At 39.7% G+C, this 26,071-nt stretch overlaps 1 protein-coding gene across 1 annotated transcript in view; it reads right to left on the bottom strand.

The window, feature by feature from the left end:
* The window catches only part of celf5a (cugbp, Elav-like family member 5a), a 185,088-nt gene that overhangs the window by 63,763 nt on the left and 95,254 nt on the right, over positions 1-26,071 (bottom strand). Inside the window, exon 3 of the mRNA XM_068319564.1 lies at positions 19,100-19,148. Coding sequence (XP_068175665.1) covers positions 19,100-19,148 — 49 coding nt within the window. The remainder of the gene's footprint in view (positions 1-19,099; positions 19,149-26,071) is intronic.

The raw sequence follows: 26,071 nt of genomic DNA, 5'->3' as shown, positions 1-26,071 counted from the left end.
TAATGGTCATGGCCTTTAACAGTCAACCTATTGATCTAGATGTTGGTCATAATTAGTGTATGTGTAAAGTTTCATTAGTAACACTTCAAGAAGACTTTCACTACAATCACCCTCACACCTGAATGCAGATATGCAAGGAGAATATTATCGTCTGAAAGCTCAAAGGATGTTTTGATCGTGCAAATAAAACTTTTAAAAAAACGAAAACAGTCACTGTAAAGCCTTCAGCATTAGAGGAGATAACACATTGATTTATTTCTATGTTGCTTGGAATCAAGTCAGGCTTTTTGTCTATCAAATGTGGTGAGCAAGATAGATTCACCTAAGCTAAAACATAAAACGTTCATCTACTAGTAAGATATTGCTCACCAAAATAAATTTTAAACTGGAGTTGCTCACAAAGTGGCATTCAATGAATAGTATTTCTTCCATTGTAAACCTACTAAATATAAATAGAAGAAGAAAAAGAAGTAAACCTACTAAATCTAAATCTCCTGAGTGAATTTTCTGGAATCTCTGACCTGAATCATCTGAGCAGATCCTGTGGGAGACATTGGGTCTTATTATCATTAGCAATAGTAGATTATCTGTCCGAGACAAAAGATGTAGAATAAAAACTGGAATCTGTAACAAGATAAAACAAATAAATGTATATTTTCACAGACCTCTAGTGATGCCAAATAGCTTCAAAGCAACAAGGTGTTTTTAATGTTCGCTGGTCATTAAAAAAAATAAACCAGAATTTCTGTGTAAAGGTCATGCTGACAAATCTCTGTAGGAGCTTTAATCCCTTTTCCCATCCCTTTTTTGTTTGAAAACACCAATTTGTCCACCTCCTTAATTTTCCTTTTTTAAACTCTGAAATGATTCTGTAATTATCCTCCTAAGAAAAGACCTTATATGCTTAAAGACTTTTTAATCTCTTTTAGACTTTGTTGGTTATGGGTGCTGACTAGGAACCAGAAGAGATAACATGGGGAAAAAAAACTGCGCCATGAACCAGGTGAGCCATTGCAGACAGGAACTGCACCGGCCAAAGGATTAATGATCTCTGGGGAAGCAAAGGTAAGCCTGCTGCCTCTATTTGACATCTCTGTACTTGTAAGAGCACAGAAATTAGCCAGGCAACATGGTGAGTAATGGCCAGGGTGCTTCCATCAGTCCCATTTAACAAAGCATGTAAAGCGAACAGAGGAAAATGCAAGAAGAGAGAGAACCAAATTCTTCTCTGTCAGGCCTTTTGGCAGAGCTGCATGGAGCAGCAACATAGAGCTCATGTCCAGTCTGTTGAATTACCCACAATTAACATCAGACTACATGTTGGTCCTTGTTTTAAAAGTATCAGGTTTTAATAGCTGTTTTTTTTCTTGCAAAAAAATTGAATAACATCACAACCAACAATGGTCTGACCTTAGGCAGCTTCAATGCTATTCAATAACTGAGATATTGAAAGTTTTTACATGGTTCAATACACAATTCTGAAGTTGTCTTGTAAAGTGTGTAAGACAGGGTTATCTTACAAACACAACATGATGAACAATATTGGGAAGCTTGTCAAGTTCTGACATGAAGTCTAGACCAACAACAATAGATTATTAAAAAGAATTTTGATAGAAGTATGTAACATAATGTAAATTTAAAACATATTTATTTATTGTTATTATTTAATTATTTAATTACATTTGTGCTTACTGCATATTTCTATATAATTCATCAAATCTGTTATTAATTATTTTATATACAATAAAATGTACAATAAAATTGCTCCATAAAAAAGGCAATTGGCAAGTATTTGAGCTTGATTTAAATAATTTTTGTGCCATTTATAGTAATGTCACTCTTTGTTTTTTTGTTTTTTTTCCTTTTAATAGCTGAGCATTTCCCATCCAGCCTCTCTACAAAGTGATCCATTAATAACGACGGGGAAACATGTATTATGTATGTATTTCACAGAATGATATACAGTCATAATAAAAACCAGAGACATCGTATCATGAGTGCTGACAGCGATCCAGACCTATGTGGTGCCCTCCACATGTTCACATTCTGTATCATACACACACAGGCATCTGTGCTCAGCAGCGGCTTAGGTCTCAGCACACACCAAATGTCAGTGATTCTTAAGTCATATGGTATCACAACAGGCCTGGCGTTGTGTACATATACACACACAGTATGCTTCCTAAACACAAACAAGAGAGCTGCTGCGAGGACAAAGCAAACAGTCGATGTTCACATAAGAACAGATTTTTATATTCGGTTTACAGAATGTGGAAATTTCAAAAGTGCCCCTAAATCTTATGAAAATGAAGTCTTACACCTTTTATTCCAAGCAAAGAATGCATCCAGGAAATATTTCAGCTGTAAGTATAAAAACAAATAGAGCATGTGATATTTGGATTATCTTAACTTAACTGTGAAAACAAATTCAAGTATGAAATATTTGATGGCAGAACTTCACAAATTCATCACAAACCTGCCTCCTATGGCAGACCTCCTGGATTGAAGATTAATGACTATTGGGAATGTAAATGTTTAATAATGTCATCATCTCTTTTTAAATGCTATTGCAAACAGCTGTCATTTCAAAGTGTCTAATATCTACTACCAACAGTGATAGCCAGATAAGTTCATCATCTACAGTGTCCCATCATCTACAGTGCTTGTAAATCTGTTAATCATTTTATGTCCATATAATAGAACGCAAGTTGGACTTACCTCTAAAGTGAGGTTTTTAAAAAAATATTTAACTGATTACCTCTTATCTCATCTTGAAATATGCAATCTTCCTTGGTAGCGTCAGAGGAATGAAGAGTTGAGGGATGATGGGGGTCTCACAGCTGTTTATGACCCAGGTTCATCCCAGTACACTGCCTCTCACTAATGACCAGAGGACCTGAATTCCTGTAGCTCCCCTGGGACAACAGCTGCTGCCATCCCTGGTTTCTCTGCAGGCTTTGAAGAGGACGTGGCAGCAGTTGAGCTGGCTCCGGTCCTGCCTCGTGCAGCAGCAACTCAGGGATGGGGACAGACATGCTTGTTATGCCAGCAGGGTGGCTAAGCCTGCTGAAACCCCATCCAGCCAATTACTCCCCCAGAATGCCAAGCTGGCTTTCTAATGGAGAAACTGGGGACCACACGCTGTTAGGTGCTCTCACAGGTTTACAGGTTTTATAGGTGAGCAGCAACACTCCCACTTTAGGTCAGGAATGATTTTTTTTCTGCTTATTCTGAGAGAAAGGGCTGAAGAGGGACAAAAGCTGAGGTTGATTCTCCCCAAACTAATTTATTTAAAATGACAAATTCTTTGTAGAACTCTTGCTTGTTTCTGTTTACCGTGCAGTCACATACAGCCCCTAGTTAGTCTTACCCTTTTAAACTATTTGAAGTGAGAAAGTGCTATATAAAATAAGAAATAGGTAACCTAGAGGGGTAGATGCTTGCAGTTAGACAACCTAATCATTCTGTCCACGTTCCCAATGTTCAGATAAGCAGCAGAGGGCATACATTGAGTTCTCCCTCCATTGACAACATGTACTTTAACACTGCTAATTTTTGTAAGTCTTGCAGCATTTACACATCATGTGGAGAAATATTTTAAATTTCACTCAAGAACAAGTGCACCACATGGAGGAATGGAGGACAGAATAAATAGAGCTGCTACAAACTAGGAGAAATACATTTAAATGTATGTTTATTCGGACATCATTCCTCCCTGTCAAAGCTGATGAAGAAACAAACAGAAATAATATTGCTGCAAATTCATTGTAGCAGCTGTATGTAAATACAGTTAACTGTGAATGGTTTTCCTGTGGCACAAAATCAGCAAAAGAAAGACGTTCCTGGGATTTATATGGGATTTAAAACCATGGAGTCACAATAAATTGAGTTAAAGAGAGATATAACAGACTGGGAACACATATTTTGTTACATGTGGCAGCTTCTGGATCGGTCTTTTTTCCTTTATGTTTACGAAACAATTTGTGAGAGTACGCTGAGCCAACTTTCCTCTAACGATGTGTTATGAGACAGAGAAAAACAAGAGAGAATCAATAACACCTGTGGTCATGTATAATTTGCAGGGCCAGCAACCTGGCTGCCAACAAATAAAGATTTTTTTTCTCCTGTATTGCATTCAAGGATATAGGACAACTTTGTTCCAGGTAGGTGGCTATTTTCACCAAATCCTGGCTGCAAGTCAGATAAAATAATTGAATGTCTGTAAGCTCTGTGGGTCCCCATGTAGACAGGAGGCCCGGAAATGTTCTTCGGGTGCCATATCCGTACTCATGCATGAGCTCAGATGAGACACATTGACCAATTACAGTTTAAGAGTCATAGTCCAACGACAGAGTTAGTGGTAGAATGCAATTTCTAAACTGCATGGAGAATTGTGTGTATTTCTCAACATTTTGTCTGTGAACAGTCTTCTTGTATCTTTAATTCTTTTGTGTGTGTGTGTGTGTGTGTGTGTGTGTGTGTGTGTGTGTGTGTGTGTGTGTGTGTGTGTGTGTGTGTGTGTGTGTGTGTGCGTGCGTGCGTGTGTGTGTATGTGTTTGTGTGGGTGTGTGGTCTCTCCTTCCTCCCTCCAAAGTGTCCAACTTCTATTGACCATTCATCCATCCATCTATCTGGCCATCCATCCATCCATCCATCAATCCATCCATCCATCCATCCATCCATTGGTGAGATGTATAACCCCCTGGTGATTTATGGGTCTTCTTCCAGTTGGATGGTCAGAGAAAAACAATATTTACAACGTTTAGTAATTTTTCAAATTTTGAGTCTACTTTGTCCACACATTGTATGCCTGTTGATCTTAATGTGTATAACTCTTTCATTCTGCTTGAACTGTTCTTTTAACCAATGTGGTGTTTTAGCCGTTTTAGGTACATTTATGTAAATCTTTGCTTTCTTTTTCATGTAAATAAGCAGACAGATGGCCATAGATATCAGTTTACTAATGTCACAATGTAAAACATGACATAGTACGTACAGAGTAACAAGTCCCATAATTAATTCAAGCATATGCATGTTAAATCAGTTCTGCACGGTGTATCACAGAGGACGATTTCTGCTATTGTCTTCCAGTCTTGCATTATTAACTGTTATTCTGGATCATAAGTGAACTTTTGACCAATACTGTGTTTAGCGAGAGTTGACTTGTGAGACTTGTACTTTTAGAGGTGCATTCCATCTGTCTCTCTTGATGACGTCACTAATTAGAGGGATAAAGAGAGGTGCTGGGAAGAAAGTCAAAGAGGAGGTGGGCAGAGAAGAGCAAGATCAAGATTCTGAGAGGTCAAGGTCCCATTGTGGGTACTAAGACCTTGTGGTAGAGGTAGTGCACATCCCCTGAGCTACATTTACCCTTTAGCTGCAGTCAGGCAAGCAGGCTGAGTGGACAGAGGTATAGCCGGGGGGAGTGCTAGGGCATCGAGGAAATGAGAGAAAGCGAGATGATGGAGCTGGAGAGAGAAATGTAGCACTGAATCGTAATGTCAGATCAGCGCTGAGCTGAGCAGCGAGGAGATCTCCAGTGCCAGCAGTGTGAGAACACGCATCTGTATCAAGAGTAAAATTTTGTGAACTTTGATTATTCCCTCTTTCACCTTTCATTAATGTTATCCAGATTGAAGGTAAGGCAGCTTGACATGCACACAGGAGAACAGAAAGGATTTCACTGACACATTGGTGCAAAATAGCTGAAGATTTTGACAGAACCCTTTCTTTCCTCTGTGCTGCTGCTGCACGTTATTTCTCTGCAGGTGTAGATCACATTCATTTTGTACTGAGATAAAGCTGATTTCTTTCAGCTTCAAATGTTCTGTTTGTGTTCATGTGATAAAAGTACAAACAGGCTATTTGGCCTCATCATACACAATAAGAAGAGAAGAGATAAGTCAGCAACTCGTGGAATCGCACACTGACAGAACCACTGACTCCCAGGCTACAACAGACTACAAGGAGGGAGGGATCAGCAGAAGAATGGAACAGAGGAGAATGAGGTGTTATGGATGGATTAATCATCACAGCGTCTTACACTGATAGGACATCCTCATGTGTCATTTATGTGACATGTCAGATGCATGCATCTCAAATAAGATGAATTGATTTCTAAGGCAGTGTCCCTCAATAAGCTAAATTTCATAAATCAAAATCAATATATGGTTTAGTTGAATATAGGTCAATTTACAAAATTGCCTTACAATTTAAATGCCAAGCCCTAGTGGGAGTGTTAACACAGTAACATCTACGTTTTGTTTAAGAAACAAGTGCAATAAATTCCTGTTTCACTATTGTACAGGGTTCCTGTTTCTTCAGATAAATAATTCAGATTGTACATGTTGGGAGACCAAGAATAGTTTCTTAAAATAAGAGGATGATGGAAAGATGGAGGAAGGATGGGGGAAGAGAAGGGAACTATCTGAGGAAAAATGACAACCAGCAAGCTGGGGATTTTGTCATTCCCTCAGCTTCCCAACCTCCAGTCCCTCCTTGACCTAGGATAAGAAGTGTCTCTTGATACCATTGCTGTTCCAGCTATCATTACATACACAATACCGCTGAAACATGCTGTCCCATCCTGACAGCAGGAACATGTCAAATCTGTTCCTATCAGGCGTAAGATAGGATAGCAAGTGTGTTTTGGAAGAGTTGTGGTTGTAATGATAGCTGATACAGCAAGGGCACAAAGATATGTTTCTCATCCAAAGGAAGACATCTCAACCTTTCCCCATCTTTCCTTTCCTACACCTGATATACAGTTTCAAAATGTTTCTACTGTCACTGGCTGCTGCCCTTGCTGTGTCAGACTGGTCCCTGTCAAATAGAGCTGCTTTAGACTGAAAGACCAGATCAGATTAACATGTCAAATCTTCTCAGGAAAGCCTTCCGCCAACAGCAAGAGAAAGATGGTCACAGCAGTGCTTCGAGATTTGACTTTAACATCCAGGAATCAATCAATCAATCAATCATCCTTTATTTGTATAGCGCTTAATCACATCAGCAGACATTTCAAAGTGCTTTAACAGACAGAGAAACCCAACAGGACGCTTATGCTTGCTCTGGAAGGTCTAACTAACTCCTCAATCCCTGCTTCCAATTACGTGTTTTAGGTTGATGTCTACCAGTAGTCTAGGCAGGCAGCTGTTGAGGGCTGTACCTTTCCCTAAAGCACATTATGCAGCACTGCTCCCTGATTCCCTTATAACATTAACGCTAAGCAGATGTCCCTGAACCAGTCCAAACATTTTCTTAATATTAGAGTTGAACATCAGACTCTTTTCTTTGCCCTTACAAATTTCCAGAAAATCACCAGTGACTTTAAAGAGCAAAAAAATGTGGACCAACAATATCTCCCACATCAACAACATCCAGGACATTTGCTTCCCCAATGGTGGAAAAATCAATAGGTAAAAAATAGGCTTATTTATATTTCACGTGAAGTTGTGCGATGTTTTGGACTTTGTGACAGGTTTATTGCTGTACGAGGATAGTAAGGAAAAATATTTGCAGTACAATAATGAAAAAACATGTTTGTGGATCTCTATCAGCTGTTGTCTTTCTATAGCAAATAACATCTGCTCCAGATGGGATATCTCCCTTATCAAGACACCATGCTACCTCTGTCATTAGTCTAAGTCCAAGCCAGTAGGTAATCTAAAATGAAAAGACAGCTTGGCCTCTCAGATCTCACCCAATGACTCCCTCACTATCAAAGTGCTCTTTGAAGTTCTGAAATTGGTTCGAGTGTCAGGTCAGAGTTCCTGTAGCAAACGCTACGGTCATCATTTGAAGCTTCTTTCTTTTTTCTCGTCGTTGCTCGATACAACCCCAGCTGTCACTCTATTCTTTGTGGGGGCCCTCTTCATGTTTATGGCAAAGAAGCAATCAAGATATTGCCTGTCTTTGGACATGGTCACAAGCCCCTATAAACTAGAGTGTCAGGGGGTATGCTTATCCTTTTCTTTGTACAAAGATTAATTTGCCAATCATCCTTGACAAAACTACTTTACCTAATAGACTCATTTGTGAGAGACAGGGCCAAAAAGTCAACAGAGTAAGAAAAAGAACAAGAATAAAGGGTAGAAGATGTAAACAAAACACACATTGGGGGTAAGAACAAAGTTGGATAGTACTGCACATAAGAGGTGTGAGAGATCTAGTGAGAAAAGAGGAGCGCAACAAGGATGTAATCCAAACTCATTGCTACGATAAACCTGAACCATGACATGGCGAGAGGATTATCAACACCATCTGCAATAATGACTCAGTCAGGAAAACACACACAGACACACAGACATTTTTGAATGTTAAAACACTCTTTCCTTCATGCATCAAAGCGAAGGTTGTCCCAATCATCTTTTCGCCTATTGCAGTTTTACAACCCCAGAATGACTGCTTTTCTCTCCATTACCTCTGCACTCGTTTGACTGGCAGATGGGTGTAAAGATGGTGGATGGAGAGTGAGCGGGTGGGCAGCCATGGGACTGTGTCACAGTGCGTGCGTCTTTCGAAACACTATTTGTCGTCTCAGCAGATGAGATGGGAAAGGCACGTGAGATGTGGCTGGGCCTTATTTAAAAGCCTTTTTACGGTGCCCATTGAACCAATGTTGGCATTCCCTAATGGTGCATCACAAGCATGCCCTCTGATGATAGTCCTCCTCATCCTGTGTCCTCTGTCCTTATCTGTTTTCAATGTTTTAATAGCTGCCACAGTTTAGGTAACAGGCAACAGAGACATTATCAGAGGCAAATTTTATGCAGATGAAATATTCTGTAGAACTGCATTATTGTGGCATGCAGTACTAATCTCTGTTTAATCCACTACCTCCTTATCTCCGCTGGAATCATTTGGTAGAAGAAGGTGTCCTTTCCAGTCCAATGGTAGCATGATGTAGTGAGTGGCAGGGACTGACAGCGAGAAAGACAGAGGCTGATATGAGAGGTTAATGGAGTTAATACGGTGAGATGGAGAGAGGAAAGGAGAGGTTAGATTGGAGGGAGACATATGGAGACACAATCGAGATTCAGACAGAGTCCAGATTATCACCGGCCACTTGACAAAGATGGGTAAAAATCTATGCTGGTGAATTAAATAAATTCTATCCCTAGCCAGCAGCAGGTAGCAGAAATAGGTCAATGTCACAACAATATCCAGGACAAATGCTTTGATTTTATTAGTTTGTTTTTATCAACTCTGCATTCAATGAATTGCCTGTAGTGGGAAAATAACATATCAATGGTTGTATTGCCATTGGGCTGATAGTATATTGCTGTCCACCATTGGTGTGATTACCTAGCTAACAAAAAAATAGTGACTAAAAGTTAAATAATAATAGAGTGTTACGTATGTAATACCCCACTGCACAAGTTACATATTTATTCATTTAAAAGTAGGTTTTACCGTTGTGTACACTGTGGTGGAACATCGGCGTCAATGGGATAATGACATGTGTCATGATGTTATGATGGATGTGCCTCGCCCATCATGTGGACATCAAGCTCACTCTAAATTTCTGCTTGTTATATTTCTGCTTGATTAGGTGTAGTATTTGTATGTCTGTTTAATTGTGTATTATGTTTCCTTGGTATGTATTTACATGTTATTAAGTGGTGCATTTATATGTTAATGTTAATGTGTGCTCTTATGTGTTTGTTAATGTGTGCTCTTTAGTTCTCGATTGTGCATCTGCGTTTTGTATTTATCTTGTCTCTGTAGTGCAGTTGTTTTCTCTTTTGTGTATTGATGGTTATCTGTATTATTTTTTTCTCTCACATGCTGTGTTGTAGAATGTGTGAAAGTCACTACCTACTTACCTACGAAGTTCATCAAGATGATGTTTTAATAATTCTGTGTAGCTAATAATCAGTTTAATGAACTGTCTTCATAAATAATGCTGTTTAGCGTACAATTCTGAAAATGGTGAGAAATGTGAATAGGTAGAGATCTTTCTATAATACCCATTGTTGCAAATTTATTTTTAAATTGCATTAAAATTATTAATAGTATTCAAGGGAAAAACAGCTTGTCCTCATATGTTCGAGTTGCCAAATGTCCATTAATTTTTTGTGGTCAGATTTTTCTTAATTTTGTCTCAAAACAGTATTGTTCATCCAGGTATGACTACTGTTTCCAGTGGTCATAGAATGCATCACATTATTATCACCAAAATATACAAATGTGTGTCATCAGCATAGCTGTGAAAGTTAAAAAGAAAAAAGATTCATTTTAGTCATGATGTCAGTTAACAGTTGCGTACAAAGAAAAAAGAAAGAAATGGAGAAGACCAGACACAGATTTTCTTCCTATCTCATGAAACACATGTAAATCCCTCACACCACCTGTACACCACCTGTATTATGAGGTGGGAAAATCAAAATCAAAGGTTTCATCTGCCTTAAATTTATGTTTCTCTTGCCATGTTTTCACAAAAATGTTTTCTATTCACGTGGAGTGTAGGTTTCCCAAATAACAATAATAGTTCCCACAATATTATTAATGATTATTATTAGTCAGCAGTGAACAGAGACCAGGGAGTAAAGACAAAATATTTCGACTATATTTCTACTTGTGTAAATGATTATTCCTCAGTTATCATATATGCTGAATATGCGATCATGACGACCTTTGTCTTACTCAGAGAGACTCAAATGGAGCATGTGACTCTAATATGTTATATTTATATGAGAGTCTGGGTTTCAGTTATGTCTGCATGTCCCCAGTCTGCTTTAATCTCCACCCATCTGCTAGTGGACCTCCTCTCCCTGTTCAGAGGCCTGCTGTGGCCCGTCCAATCTGTTGTGGCTGACCCCATAGCATGTGTGTGTGTGTGTGTGTGTGTGTGTGTGTGTGTGTGTGTGTGTGTGTGTGTGTGTGTGTGTGTGTAGGTGTGTGTTTGAGCCAGGTTCTTTATGAAGTGGTGTCATTAAAGCAGAGAGAAGGAGCAAACGGGTGATTGCAGTGATTTGGCGAAGGCCTCCAATCAGAGCCATTGCTTGGCCTCCTCCAGCTCCACAGCAATCATAGCTCTCAAAACACACACACACACACACACACACACACACACACACACACACACACACACACACACACACACACACACACACACACACACACACACACACACACACACACACACACACACACACACACACACACACACACACACAAATAGACTTTTAGCCTTAGGTATAGGTTTGTCATTGTCATAATCTGTTTACAATCTGAGTGTATAAGTATATTTTTGTAAAAGCTGACTCTTCCTGGAACGATTACCAGAAAAAACTGAAACAGTTTTAATTATTTTCGTTCAATTAGACAGAATTTAAAGACTTAAAGACTTTTTTGGCTTTAAAATCGACAATACCTCAATACAGATGAGATTAAGAAAAAAGATCTGAACAGGAGATGTAACTGACTGCCTTCTTTAATGTACTACACATAGGGTTTCTTTTAAAGTGAGACAAAACAAAGCAGTCAATAAAATGAGAAGGTTCCATGTCTGTGCCACCGTACGTATACTGTTTATTCTAAGTAGGTTGGCACAGCAAGGCTCTTTGTTAATGTAACACACACTGAGAATAGAAGGTTTTATGAAGTGTGTAATAGCACCATGAGATTACTGCTTGCATTCACAACCCCCTCCCCAACAGGCAGGTGCCTGTAAAATGAATAGTGAAATGTGTCTGATGCAATTAAAGAACTGGCATGTAATTACTCTTTTAGTAACATCATGTCAATGTCTTCACACTGACAGGGAAAATCTTAACGTACATCCTGTCTAGAATGTTTCATAATTACAGAGATGATATTTGAGGACGTCTCAAACTGCCCGTGGCCGTAATGTTGTAACTAAAGATCCCAAAGCATTTGTGGAACTATTTTCTTTTCCTTCAGACAGAGTATTCACACACTGTCGATGTATGCTTGTGAGACGTATGCCTACAGGTGATCACCTCTTTTCTGACCGTAATCCTCTGCATACAAAATTATTTTTTTATCTGGAGGAACAGAAACCTCACATGGTTTTTAGGCTTTATCTGCCAGACGGTTGTTGTTTTGTTGTAGCAACAAAAACACCCAATAACCCAAAAGTCCCCACCTAAAACTCTGATAAAACAATTTCCAGTAAGAAAATCTTTAATTAATACCAGCATCAATTTGGGAATATGGCCACAGATGCATGATTTAAAAAAATAACCTACACTATACAGCAAAATAGAAAGTGTATTTATATCTGGCATTTATTCTTAATATGCAATAAAACAACGTGAATATTTAACATATATTCAATAAATCTGACAGGAATTGGAAGTGAAACAAGGAAAGGTTCATTTAGGGTGTGTGACAGCAGCTTGTATCAACAACATAATGATTTATTAGCATTTCTTACTACTGAGATCTTAGATTATCTCAATTAACTGTCGAAAATGACAAGTCGAACATCAAACGTTACTTTTGTGTGATTCAGGAACTTATGTCCCAGTAAGAAACCAAGTTTGATGTATTCAGAAGGTATAGAAGGGGCAGCAGAACAGGGGCAAGACAGAAAAGAGATAGAGAAAGAGAGAGAGAGCATTTTAAAGCTCAGAGCTCTGAATTGATCTTCAATCTGTCTGTCCGCAAAAGATGCTGTAATGACAATGGCAGACCGCATGAATTCGGGGGGCCATCTCTTCCCTATCTTCATCCCTCAATAAAAAAAGAAGACAAGTTTGTTTCTCAAGGTGATTGTTGTGGTGATAAGGGAGAGGGTGTTATTAAGTGTGACAGCGGAGGGGCTGAGAGACAGCGGCTGACTGGATAACCTTGTCCCCTTCCCCGCCTGGCTTCCTTCTGCATGAGCATCTCCACCACTGGCCTGGCCTGCCTGCTTGCTCATCTGGACACAATCTGCTGGCTGAAATTACATCACGGCCTCAGGAAAACTAAACATGATTTCTGACCTTTCCATTCTGTGTCCAACAGTAACCTTTGCTGATCCACCTAGGCTACGTGACGAGCGCGAGTGGTCAGGATGGGTGTGTTTCTAAAAAGTATAGTGAGGATGAATGTGTTTAGCCAAATTCCTCTACATTAACATATAAAAAGGCGAGTACGAGGTTAGACGTAACAACAGCAAAACGTCTACAGGGTCATTCTGTCCTGCAACGAACACTGGATTTTAATGTCATATGTGCCATGTTAAAAGCCATTTCTGATATTCTGTTTAAACGATGAGTAGGTGCTGCTTCCATCTGTGTAAATGTCACAGACGTTGCAATAACAGTGTTATTCTTTTATTGGGGGGAAAAAAGAGGAAGCCATCTCAACTGTAATACTGCATCCTTCAACTAAGTAAAGTCTTTACGTCATCACTCTGCTTCTGCCTCTTATTATTTGTCGCGTCAGCAAGTTTTGTTTTTGTTGCTTTGGTTTTATCATGAGTAGTTTGTTAGATAAGGCTAATTGATCTCCACCTATCCAGCGTGTTGGAGGATTGCTGTGATCTACTTCTTCCACTGACTCTGCATAACTCCGACAGCCTCAGCACAATCTGACCCCGAGGAGCAAAGCACATCCCCGCAGAAATTATTTCATTATCTCGTTTTCTCTCTCTCACTCCCTCTCTCTCTCTCCCCCTCCCTGTCTGTTGCTCTCCTGCTTTCTTTTCCCTTGACTGTCTTCAATAAATTCCTCCCCACCCCTCACCATCAAAACAAACCAGCCCGTGCTGATGCGAGGATAAATTTAAGAGCTTTCAAGAAGAGTGACCCGAGAATCCCAGGCCAGCATCGGGAGAGTTAGTCGGCTGAACGCTGGGTTAGCTGAGGCCTGCACATCGGTATTGTTTGTATAAGAACACCAGTGGGGATTTGGACAAGGAGCTCTGAATGTCTGACCCACAGCTGGCCTTACCATTGGATTAGCTAACCCTGATCCCCACAACCTCTGAACATGCTTCCACCTTTTTGAAGATCTCCTGACTTATGTCCAGCCAAGCACAATGTGACCATAAATCTATAAATTTCTCCTCTTCAGAATGAAGGGATATATTGTTCACCTTTTTTTTTTTGCTTTGCCCCTTCCTCCCCTCCCCTTCTTCTTCACATTCTTCTGTTTATTTTGGACTGTCTCACTCTCACATTCACTGTCAGTACATATTCCCTTCTTTCACCTCTACTGTTTTCTCTCACCATCCATGTTTCACCCCTTACTCCTCTCCTGCTAACCTCTCTCTGCCATTCCTTCTGTATTTTCTAAAGGGGATCAGTGGAGCTTAGAGGCCTTCCTGCCTGGTTCATTACTGAGGTGCTCTGACATGGAGAGCTTGTCTCTCTGGTAGGGGAAAAGAGAACAGCACTGATGTTTAATACATGGACCACTCTGTTGTCTTTCACTACCAGATAAATTCATCATCAAAAACTGAGCACAGAACAGCAACAGAGCATGTAAAACTGCTCAATCTCGATTTTCCATCTTTGTCTTTCTTTGTGTACTCATTGTCTATTGAACTTATTGCTTCTTGTTGTTTCTCTCTCTTTCTCTCTCTCTCTCTCTCTCTCTTTCTCTCTCTCTCTCTCTCTCTCTCTCTCTCTTTCTCTCTCTGTCTCTCTTTGTTCCGTCACATCTCAGTGAACTGGAGCAAACCTTTTCATTGTCCTTCAGATGGGGTAAACACAAAAACACAAGGCAACGCCGCTGCTCGCTTCTCAGCTCGAAATATGGCTTATGAAAAGAAAATTGACCAATTTCATTTAGTGTGTGTACATTGTGTACGTGTGTGTCCTCATGTAAATGTGAAACATGTACTGGTCACGTCCTTGTGCACGCACACATGTTCCGATTATCATGTACATCCAACTTCCCACTGCGTGTGTGTGTGTGTGTGTGTGTGTGTGTGTGTGTGTGTGTGTGTGTGTGTGTGTGTGTGTGTGTGTGTGTGTGTGTGCCAAAGTCGTATGGGTATGTACATGTTTGCCTGTTGGTCCTCTCTGTGTGGGTGTATGCGTGGGCGGCAGGCCTGACTTGATAATGCCAGAGCCTGTTTCTAATGGAGGCCTCCTCAGTGGGCTGCAGCTCTAGCTGTGCCAGGCAGACCTGCTGGAATACCAAGAAAGCCCCAGCTGACAGCGAGCCTGCTCCTCTCTCTGCTCTCAGCTCTGAGCTATAAACTTTAACAAAGGGTTAAGCTGGGCAATGTGGAGAGTCACAAAGGAACAAAACAAATGTACAAGTTAAAAAAGAACAACAAGGTAGCCTGAGGGGAGGGTGTTTCCTTTAAGATAATATATTTTAAAAAATCATACAGAGTAAAATTAAAAATATTTAAAAAAACAACTCTAAAAAAATGAAACAAAATAGGGCAGATAGTGTAGCGCTGAGAGTGGTGCCTCTGCTGAAGGGTTTTGGATGGTAGCAAAGTGATTAAAGCTGATTTATCCTGTGTAAGGACACCAAGCCCTCTAAGGAGGCACTGAACAGCCCTTCAAAAATGAAATATCAGCACCAGTCAGTGCCAGTCATCAGTGCCATGTGTGATGGGAAATCAATCTTTTTCATATCAGAGACCGGTGAGGAGAAAACGACAGAGACAGGTCCCTGCTGCCACCTCCGCGCTCCTCTTTAAACACCTCCCCATCGGGGGCATCTGGGAATAGTCTGCGTCATCGGTGAAGGAGACGTTCACCGTGTTGGAGGCTCGATGTGTAACGGCTCCTGTTCTGCTAGATTAGGTAGGTGATTGGCCATTAATATTAATTTCACAGTGTGTCTTTGTTAGACAGCAGCAGGGGCTGACAGAGTGTTTGGATGGATTCACTCTACAGTATATTTACCTTGTATTTCTCTAGTACTTTACTCATGGGACACTTTGTTCTATCGGATAATAATGAAAATGCCATGGGCATGTTCAACAGGAAACAGCTTAATTTTTATCAAATGTGCAGATATCATGAACAGTTAACTGGAGGAGTCGCAAACCCACAGCAACAGGCCTTTCCCTAATGGATGTTCAACTTAGCACAGGTGATTTGAAGAGTCCTTATAATAAGATTAAGGGAGTAATTATTATGACTGTGTGTTGCAGTGTGACTGTATGCACTGAGGAATATATGGCCCCTATTGGAATAATAGTGCATCCCAGCAGGAGCAGCAGGTTGCTCCCTCCGCTGCCCTGACAGGCTAATTAATATTTTTTTTGCATCCGCTTTCCCAGTTACAGTAGACCATCTGGAATTATAGTTTCAAAGTTATTGATATGGATACTGGCAGGAAAGTAAGGATAAAAACAGCAAAAAAAATTATCGTTAGTTTTGACAATGTGAGGATAGGAGTAATTATATTAACCTGAATTTACAGACGCCACAATGAAAACCTATTTAGTTTTTTCTTTTTTTTAATATTTTCTTGCAAATAAGAATCTATGCCTTGTAAAAGTAGGCCATGGAGGCGTGTCGGCAGCACAGCGCATCAGCTAACAGTAGCAAAAGAACCTAAATACAGAACCAGATATGGAGACAGCCAAAGTTATCTGTTCCAGAGATAATCACAAAGAGAATTCAAACCGTGAAATTATAAGAAGGATGAAACTACAAGACCCAAAATAAATGAAATTCACATCCATTCCCCACGCACATTCACTTTCACCTCCATCCACTCCAACCCTAACCCGTTAAAGTCACGCTAGTGTTTGATTGCCCCTGTGGCACCACTCTGACCTGTTCATTTAAGACGAGGTGCAACTCTCAGGTCTGTTCCAGCACTCATTTGTTCCTCAGTGGGGTCTCCACGGCCAGCCAGTAAGAGGACCCCATACTGACCACAGTGCTGTGGGAGCTCTAAAACTAGCCACTCACAACCAAGTAAAGAGGCAGCTGAGTGTCATTGTTAATGTGGACACACAGCACCACAATGGCAAAATCAATAGAGCTACAGGCAACATCAATCTTGACAGCACAGGACCCTTTTGCTGGTCTCAACACTCCTCTAAAGCACTGAATGAAAGGATGGGATGGAAAGAAAAAAAAGAAAGAAAGAAAGAAAGAAAGAAAGAAAGAAAGAAAGAAAGAAAGAAAGAAAGAAAGAAAGAAAGAAAGAAAGAAAGAAAGAAAGATTTTTTTTTTTTGATTTTTGCAAAAACACTTTAATCTCATTCAAACATTTTGCAGTTTTACATTAGATGAAAGCATTTAAGTGCCTCAAAACATCTTTTCCAAACAAACTTCAATCACATTTAACATGTAGAACATTTAGAACATTTAGAACATTTTACAAATTTTCATCAGATGAAATTTCAAAAATATGAAACACTCAAAAACATTAACCACCAAGAAACAAAGGGAAATACAATATAAGAATTAGTGCATTATAACAGGAAGTTTGCAAAAGCGAGGTGGTCATCAACTAAAGTGCATAGGACATTTTTGTAACACCAGATGTTCCTAAAGTTATTCAGGTCTTTTGTCAATTTATAGAAACCAAATTCTAGTTTTAAGCGACATCTGATGTTACAGCAAAAAACAGTAGCTGCTTCTTGAGTGGTATCGTTTTCAATTTTCCTCTTCCTGGTCACATGAATTGCAAGTTTTGCCTCCCCAGAAATAAAATTTAAAAGCTGCCACTTTCTCTGATTCGATCTATTGTACCCAGCACCGTAGATGAATTTCCTGATACTAAAGTTTTCATTGAACAAGTTAAAAACATTCGTTAGAAGAGTGAAGAGCACTGCAAGTCTCCCACACTCACTGAAAGTATGAAAGACTGTCTCCTGAAGAGGACAGAAGGGACACTGGCTGGACACCGCAGGGGCAAAAACAGAGACAAAAGCATTGGAACCGACAGAAAGAAAGAAAGAAAGAAAGACAGAACGAAAGAAAAAAAAGAAAAAGGTGATCTTTATTGGCCTTCCTTCCACCATCTCAAGGGGTTATGCTGTCCTTTGAAGATTGTGTTCGTTTGACAGGCAGCCAAAGTGGCCATGCTTGTTCACCCAAAATAGGCAGCGGTTTTTAGGTAAAGCCTCTGAAGTGCAGCACGGCAGCTGTAAGAAGTTGGCATCGTGTTTACATTTTCTTCTCTCTCTGCTTGTTTTTCACTCTCAAATCTCCTTCCACACGGATGAGAAACACTGAAAACAGCTTTTCTCCTTAAAAAAAACCCCCAAAAAAACAAAGAAACACTTGGCTTTGTTAAGTTGTGACGCACGAGATGCTTACTAATAAAAATTAAAAAAATAAATAAAAAAAGCAACAAGGTTCATTTTCTCTACCATTGTCTTGAAGGATGCCTCTTCGTCTGATTAACATATATGCAGATAGGCGGGGAGTAAATGAAAGCCTCCAAAAACAAGGGAGATCAAAGTCGACAGAATTAAGGCCAAGTAATGAGGATCTTGGCAAGAAACTGAAAATGTATTGATTGTTTGGCAAGCCGTACGTGCGTCTACTTAATTCCACCTCCCCCTATACAGTTTTCCCTCATTTCTCAAATGCATACCGAAAAAGTAGTGTGCTCTTTAACATGGGGCCCACTTTGAAGTCCTATAACTCCATTATTGAGCCTAATATAAATTACTGTGCATTGATAATGTACTTGGCATAGTTACCTTAAGTTGCAGGAGAAAGCCCATCACAGCTGTACAAACTTTCAATGAAAGGTTCTTTAATCATATTCAATTACTGTCAAGTGTGCACAAAGGATGATCCTGTGTTAAATTAATCCCCAAACCCCTTGGATTTAATGCAGAAACAATTCAAAAGCTTCAGCAGGTTAGATAACAGACAATTCCACTAATATTTGTTATAAACTGCTATAAGCTGGGAGAAATCCATTCTGGGGTGTCATGTAATGAGTTTAATGTCCATTCATACACCATTTGTTTTAAGCTATTGAATGAACTTTGTTTGTAGTAATAAAACTGCTAACACCGAGTGTGTGTAGTAGTGCAGCAGTATGAGAACAAAAGGAATCGGGATAAGATGTTGGCTGAGGAAATATTGCACTGAGAGGAGTGAAATAGATGAGATCAGGGAGAAAGAATGAGAGGAACTAGCCTAGATAAGGCAGATGAAAAGAGGACATGAATAAATGATGAAGAAAAGAAGACAACTACCTCCACGGCTCTCGCTGTCAGCTGGTTTCACCTGGATGGGACGAGTCATCTGGGGTAGAAAGAAGAAAGAGCAAGAGGTTAGCGATGGATACTCTGCTTGTCATTACCACAACAAGAGGCCGGAAACCAGTGGTATCAAGGCCTTTTCTCCCATACTAACAGCAGCTGTGAGTTACTGACATCCAAAGTGACTTGGGTGGAGAGGGAACAAAAACACCGTCACGCATCCTGGTTGACATGACACTACATAGCTGGGTATACGGTGCAGGGTTAGGTAAGACAACTCAACTCTCGTACATGAAACAAGATGTCGGTGTGTCTGCTCAGATTTGTAGCATTTCACGGCAGGTGTATGGAGTGTGTGAGGATGCATGTGTGTCTGAGTGATAGAGGCCAAAGCAGTCCTAATAAAAGTGAATCTAGCCACAAGAGGAGCGAGATCAATGCAGGCCTATTGATCCAGGCCCCTGGGCTGTTGAGAATGTCTGGCTGGGAAGGATTCTCTGGTTAGGAGGCTCACTCTAATCCACTGGACCCTGATAAGAATGGCATTGCCTGGATTAGATGCCTCTGTCATCACAGTCAAGCTCTGCCTCTCTCTGTTTTCATTATTTGTGCTGAAGTTGAAAAATTTCACTGGATTTGTATGACTCATTTGGAGTTAAAATTTAAAAAGACAGGTGTATGAGATTTACAATATGTTTGTTTCAACTCTATTTATTTAACATGGATCCATGCCTTTGAGCTAGATATTACCACTCACATTCTTTACAAATCCACTCACACAGGTATAATATGTGTGACTGTACTGTGGCAGAGCATAAAGCTTACAAGAACATTTATGTGGACTCTGAAGACAGTGTACTTTTCACTATGATTCAGGGCAAAACAAATAGATTTAACAATGAAAAGTACATGCCTTTAATCCAATTGGGGCTAATATCAGCACAAATTTATAATGGAACATAAAAGCAGCCATTTAACTCACTAACATACTTGCCTTTGATAGTAAACCTATTGTTGCTGCTATTTAAGAATCATTTTATTGCTAGAAACTATTTTCCATTACCAGCCATCCCAGTCAGATCACTGAACTCCATTCAGCACGGATGCTTTTATATCTCCATGCAGTATGTATATTATATTCCATAGCCCTGCCATGTACTTTGTTTTCTGGTCTCTTTCAGAGCAGGACTGAAAAGGTCAGATTTAAAGACAGGGCAGTCCAATAAAAGCATGACATGTTCAAGGAGAAACACCATAATGGGATTTTAAAATGTCTTAATAACATGCTGATATATGGGGGAGAAGCTCAGGCCCAATTCATTAAGAGCTAAACGTATCCATTTTCACCTTGAGGAACTGAATAACCTTCCCTCACTGGAATTATTCCATAAATTTATCCATCGTAAATAAGAACTAGGAGCAGCAAAGTCTTTGTAGCAAAACAGGGAGGATGTTATGCTTGTGAAGGTTTTAGCTCCCTTTCTCTTGGCTCATTTCCCAACCTACTACCTTCCAATCTACAAGTGTCATTTTTGCCTTGTTCAACACCAGTACAGTAATGCTACGGTATGCTAATTCCAAGCTGCAGGGTGCATGGCTCCAACGTACGCTCAGATAGATTACAAAATGAACCACAACTCGATTGCACACATATTTCAAAGAAATCTGAGACAGTAACACGTCAGAATGAAGGGATCATCCACGAGACAAATTCACGGATAACTTTACAACCCCCTGCTCCTTTGCAACACAGGAAATCTTTGAATTTGGATCTGACATGTCAAACAGGCATAAGATGTTTCCATCCTGCCAGTTGATTTCTGTTCAAATAGATGATGGAGGAGGCCAAATCTGTGGCTGTGGCTCCTCTAACATGCTATGATCTCAGGCAGCTCTGCAGGGGGCCTGCGTGTGTGGGAGGAAGCTCTGTCTAAAGCTAGTTACTGTTCAGCCTCCAACATGCCAGCTTAATGGTCTATTTATTTACCCAAGAGCAATGCATTATGGTCCTGAAAAGTCACTATGGATGGCTCTCAGCTTGCTGCATTTCTTTTGAAAACATATGAAAGGAATTTATTAATTCCAGTAGAAATTATATGAATGTTGAAATGCACTCTGTTTCTATGTATGCACACATGTAAAGACATATTAATGTCAAGAAAAAACCCATTAGTACGGCTTTTGTCAGCAATTAACTCACAAGGCCAAGGAAAAATAACATTCTGTTGTTTGTGGGCTGAAGCAAGAAACAATCATTGCTACTTCATGTACCTTTAACAACATAATCTGTGATTTTCAAGCATAATTATGTCACCACAATCTGAGTAGCAAGTGCAAATCGAAATTTAATTTTGTGCCCCCTGCTCATAATCCTGCAAAAGTTAATCATGGACGCATTTTATCAAAAATACATATTTTAAATATTTGTCTACCAATCTCAAAGGACACTAAAAAAAATGCATAAATTAAATGAGATCAAGCCGGAAAAACGACAATCCAATATGAATCATGAACCAAGGCAGAGTTTCTAAACAGGGATTTCAGCTGCAAAACCTGATTATTTTTAACCAGTCCATAGTCACAATGTGTCCATGTTCAAGGCGGGTAAGACAAAACCAATCACCCCCAGACTCACACTCTGTCAGCTGGAATGTTGATTGGCTCAGTGAGACACAGTGCATTTTTCTGGGTGTTGTAGGTTTGGTTTAATCATAAGTTGAAAAGAAATTACAAAAATTGCAAAAGTCACTTATTTCAAACAGGTGTAACTCTGAAAGTTTTCTTGTTGTCTGTCACCTTCACTTCCTCAAGTTGTCTTTGTTAATCCCCCTTTGCCTACTTGCCTTAATGAATAGAATAAAATTTAAGACATACTAAGTATACTGTATTTAACCTAACAATAGATGCACTTGCAAAGCGTGAGATGTTTGAATTTTGAGATATTAATTCAAAATAAGGCAAATGGCTGAATGATGAACACGAGCTATAAAGAAACTTTGGTTTGGCTGTTTTTACTTTGACTGTCACTGTTATGATGTGAATAAAAATAGAAACCTTCTATTTGAAATAAAAACACATCTTTCAAAATGCTAGGGATGACCTGAATTCAATGAACAACAAATTCTCCAGCAAATATGTCTTTTCTTTTTTTTTGTTTTATTGGGTTCCATGACCCATGAAGAGACCAAGGTTATAGTTCACTCTGGACAACGTTCTTAGAACACACTGGTCTCTGTCTAGGTGGTTCAAGGTTCACTGCTTGTGCCTGACGGATGTATTCATTTTCACACCCAGCCCCCATGTTGTTTAAGTTCCAAATGTACCTCCTGTCAACTTTGTGCCAAGGGGGCATTTGATCCTAAAATGAGGTGTCATCAGGTCCACTGCTGGCATAGCGCCACCCTAAGGAAGCAGACACATTGACACATAATCCCGGTTTAAAATCTACCCTTTTATATTTGGAGGTTACACTATTTGAATAATTTCATGTATCCATGTATACAGCTTCACATTATGTGCACACTCTACACATTCTACATCCACAGGGAGAGATGCATGCCTTAATCTGAAGGACAGAGAAAGGGCTTTCGGATATGGAGAAGATCACACACAATTCTTTAAGATTACAACATGTAGATGTTGAATATTGGGGATCATTGGAGATAATGATCCCCATTCACTATATAACAAAAAGCTCATTTGTATGAACCTGGTCTCCTGATCTTTATTTATCACTGTCACCATTACACAAGACAGCAACCCTCTCTTCTGTTAAACACTGCCAATCCAATGAATTCATATGTTGTGCCTATCATAAACTTTCTAGTAGGTTACTTTAAGCATTGTTGCGCGTGTTTTTTAAAATCTGGTTCATGTTCAAAATAAAAAAGAAACCTTACACAAATAATGAATATTAAAAGCAACAAAAATGTATGTTTATGTAGCCGAAAGACTCATTTTGTTGTTGAAATGCTGTTATATATTGTTTATACATTAAAGAGACAGCAAAAATGGCAATGGAAGACACTCTTCTAAGGACATTAGGAGCATTTTTACAAACGCCGTGAATAAAAACACTTCTGTGATAACTCTCACATGTCAGTGGTTTCACAACCTTCAAATGTGTTACTGTTTTTCATCGTCCTCCTTTAGTAGAACAGAAGAGTTTTGTTGTCCTTGTACAAACCCTGGCACTTCTCTCTTCCTTGCTGCACAAACAATGCTGCTCTAAGGGCTTTGACAAATCTACAGTTTCTAATGTTTTGTTTAAGTCATCTCATTTGCCCATTTGAGCCTCCAGTCAGTTGAATTAAAGCTGTTGCTGTTTAATATGGAGGATGAGCTAGAAACCCCAAGGCCTACTATACATAATGTATTGTGCAATAAGCATAGGATATACACAAATTGCCTATTGGATTTTCTGTCTGGTGTTAGCCACTCTACAAGTCTTTTTAAATCTGCTATGACCTAAACTAACGACACATTGACAAAATGAATGTCACCATATGAACAATACACAGATGCAGGCTTTTCTAACCTCAGTGTTCCGCCAAAGTTCAGGCTGGTACGGGAGGAAACTATCCCTACCAAGACTATTATTAGCTACAAAAAGGACAAAAGGCTCTGGCCTCAGGCTACAAAAGACATTCCATTGTCTGATTTGGAATTACACTGAGCAACTAAAGGAACTGTACTCAGGACTTGGCCTGTTAGTAGAGCGGAGGATTTGGAGTCTACTGTTGGCACTATCTGCGACAGTAATGAGTTCATGACTAGTGGAGTTTAGTGGGATTGAGAAGAGTGTAGAGTCTCAGACTCTACACTGCTGATACCCCAGAGAGGGCCAGTAGCAAGACAATAATACTGCTTTGGAAAAGCTTTCAAAGACCTGGCACAATTCCAAGCACCAAACTTTGCTAGTCTTTAACTTTCATATTATCCAAACAGAGGAAGCTCTATTACAGGAGAAAAACATCTATAGAAATAGAACTGCACAAAACCTTGTCCTACTTTTGCAAAAGCTCATCACTCATTAGTTAAAATCTTTTTACAACACAGGCTCTTTAAAGGGGTTCCAATAAAATAACTTCAATAACTATACAATATGTGTGATGTCTTCTGGCCTTCACTCAGGTTTAATAGAGAGTAATGTTTGTCCAGGGGTCATTAATATGCATTAGAGGGCCATCAAAGCTCATGTTGCCGCACTGTTCAGGAGCATAAACAGTTCTCTTCTGACTGGGCCGTCTCAGCTGATATAATTAATATTTCCAATTATTGATCTGAGAGAGGGCTGAATGGTGACTGTCTGGGGGCCCACAGCATTGGCTAATAAATCTGTACTGTATACATTAAGAGGGAGACAGAGGGTAGAAGGAGGACTGTTGTGTAATGATTTAATATGTAATGACACGCTTCATTACAATCACAATAATAGTTAATCAACAATAAAAAGTTCACTTATTGAAAATGAAGGTCAAATCTGAAAGGCCTACTTTAGCATGATAATGAACTATTTCTGAATAATGTAACATTAACTGGATATGAAACGACATCTAACCACATTTATGTGCAAAAGTGATGGCATTACGGTGTAGGTTCGCAACGCACGACATCATCATGGCACATTTCTGTCCAGCACTGCTATAATAAAACATTCTGACAATGCTAGGGGCATTTTACAAACGGTTACTGAATGTGCATTTCTGTTTTTTTAGCTATAAATATGAGCAAACACATGCAACTAGTTCTTCTTATAAATAAGGGTCCCATCTTTTCTTCACCTGCCAATTGTAGAATAATGAAGCAAGAAAAAAATGGAGTTCTGTCCATCCAATTTGCAGTACAGTATACAACACATTTTCAGAGAGTCCTGTAGACTATATTGCTTTTGCTAAGGATTGTCATTTGGTCGACAAGCTGCCAGGGTCAAAGGTGATGTTCAAAACCCGAAGGTATTTGTTTTTATAGTCAAAGCAAAAACAGATGAATATGAAATCTAAGAATTTGAGAGAGACGAAATCATTAAACATCAGCCTTTAACAAAGGAAAACATGACATGAATTGAATAGTTTAATTTGGCAGCACGATGGTACAGCTGGCGGTGCTGTTGCCTCACAGCAAGAAGGTCTTTGGTTTGATTCCTCCTGGGGCTTTTCTGTGCAGAGTTTGTTTTGTTTTCCTCTTTTCTCTGTGGGTTCCGTCTGGGTTCTCCGGCTTCCTCCACATCCAAAAGCATGCAACTTAGGTGAATTGTACACTAAATTGTCCGTATGTCTGAGTGGGAGAGTGAATGTTTGTCTGTCCAAGTGTGGCCAAATGATAAACTGGCGACTTGTCCAGACTGTTCCCTGCCACTTGAATCACAGTCAGCTGGGATAGACTCCAGCAAAAACCCATGATCTGTATTGGGATAAGTGGCTTCAAGAAGATGGATTATTCATTTATTCATTTTCCATACGGCTTCCTCCGCTTTCGCGGGTCACAGGGGTTGTTGGAGCCTATACCAACTGACTCCAGGTAGAGAAGAGTGAGATATGATGCCAGCTCATCGTGGGGCACAATAAACCTTAACTGGAGCTATTATTTGTTATTTAAACCAGATAAGTTGAAATAAAACACTAAGTGCTAAATGTTAGCATCCACATATCTAAAAGTGAGTGTGTATCTTGTGCTCTTGCTGCCCTACTATTTGTGAATAAGATGAAGCCATTTGAGCATGTTGGTATACGAGCTTAAATACATGTGAGAAAATGTTTACGCCATGTATAATTTACCCATATGTGGAAAGGTGCTGGCGGCAGCAGAGTGGCGGTTCTGATAAGAGCATCAGTCAGCGTTGGGGAGATGGCAACCACTACAAGGTTTGGGATTCCTATCAGCACCAACAGGATTTAGAGCTCAAGGCTTCGACACGGACTGACAGACACCTGCAGACATCAGCTAGTCCGTATCACATCCGCGTGT

This window comes from Antennarius striatus, chromosome 7 (assembly GCF_040054535.1).
Source record: "Antennarius striatus isolate MH-2024 chromosome 7, ASM4005453v1, whole genome shotgun sequence".
Classification (NCBI taxonomy): Eukaryota; Metazoa; Chordata; class Actinopteri; order Lophiiformes; family Antennariidae; genus Antennarius; species Antennarius striatus.
Note: the sequence above shows the minus strand (reverse complement) of the source record. Positions and strands in the feature narration are given on the sequence as shown.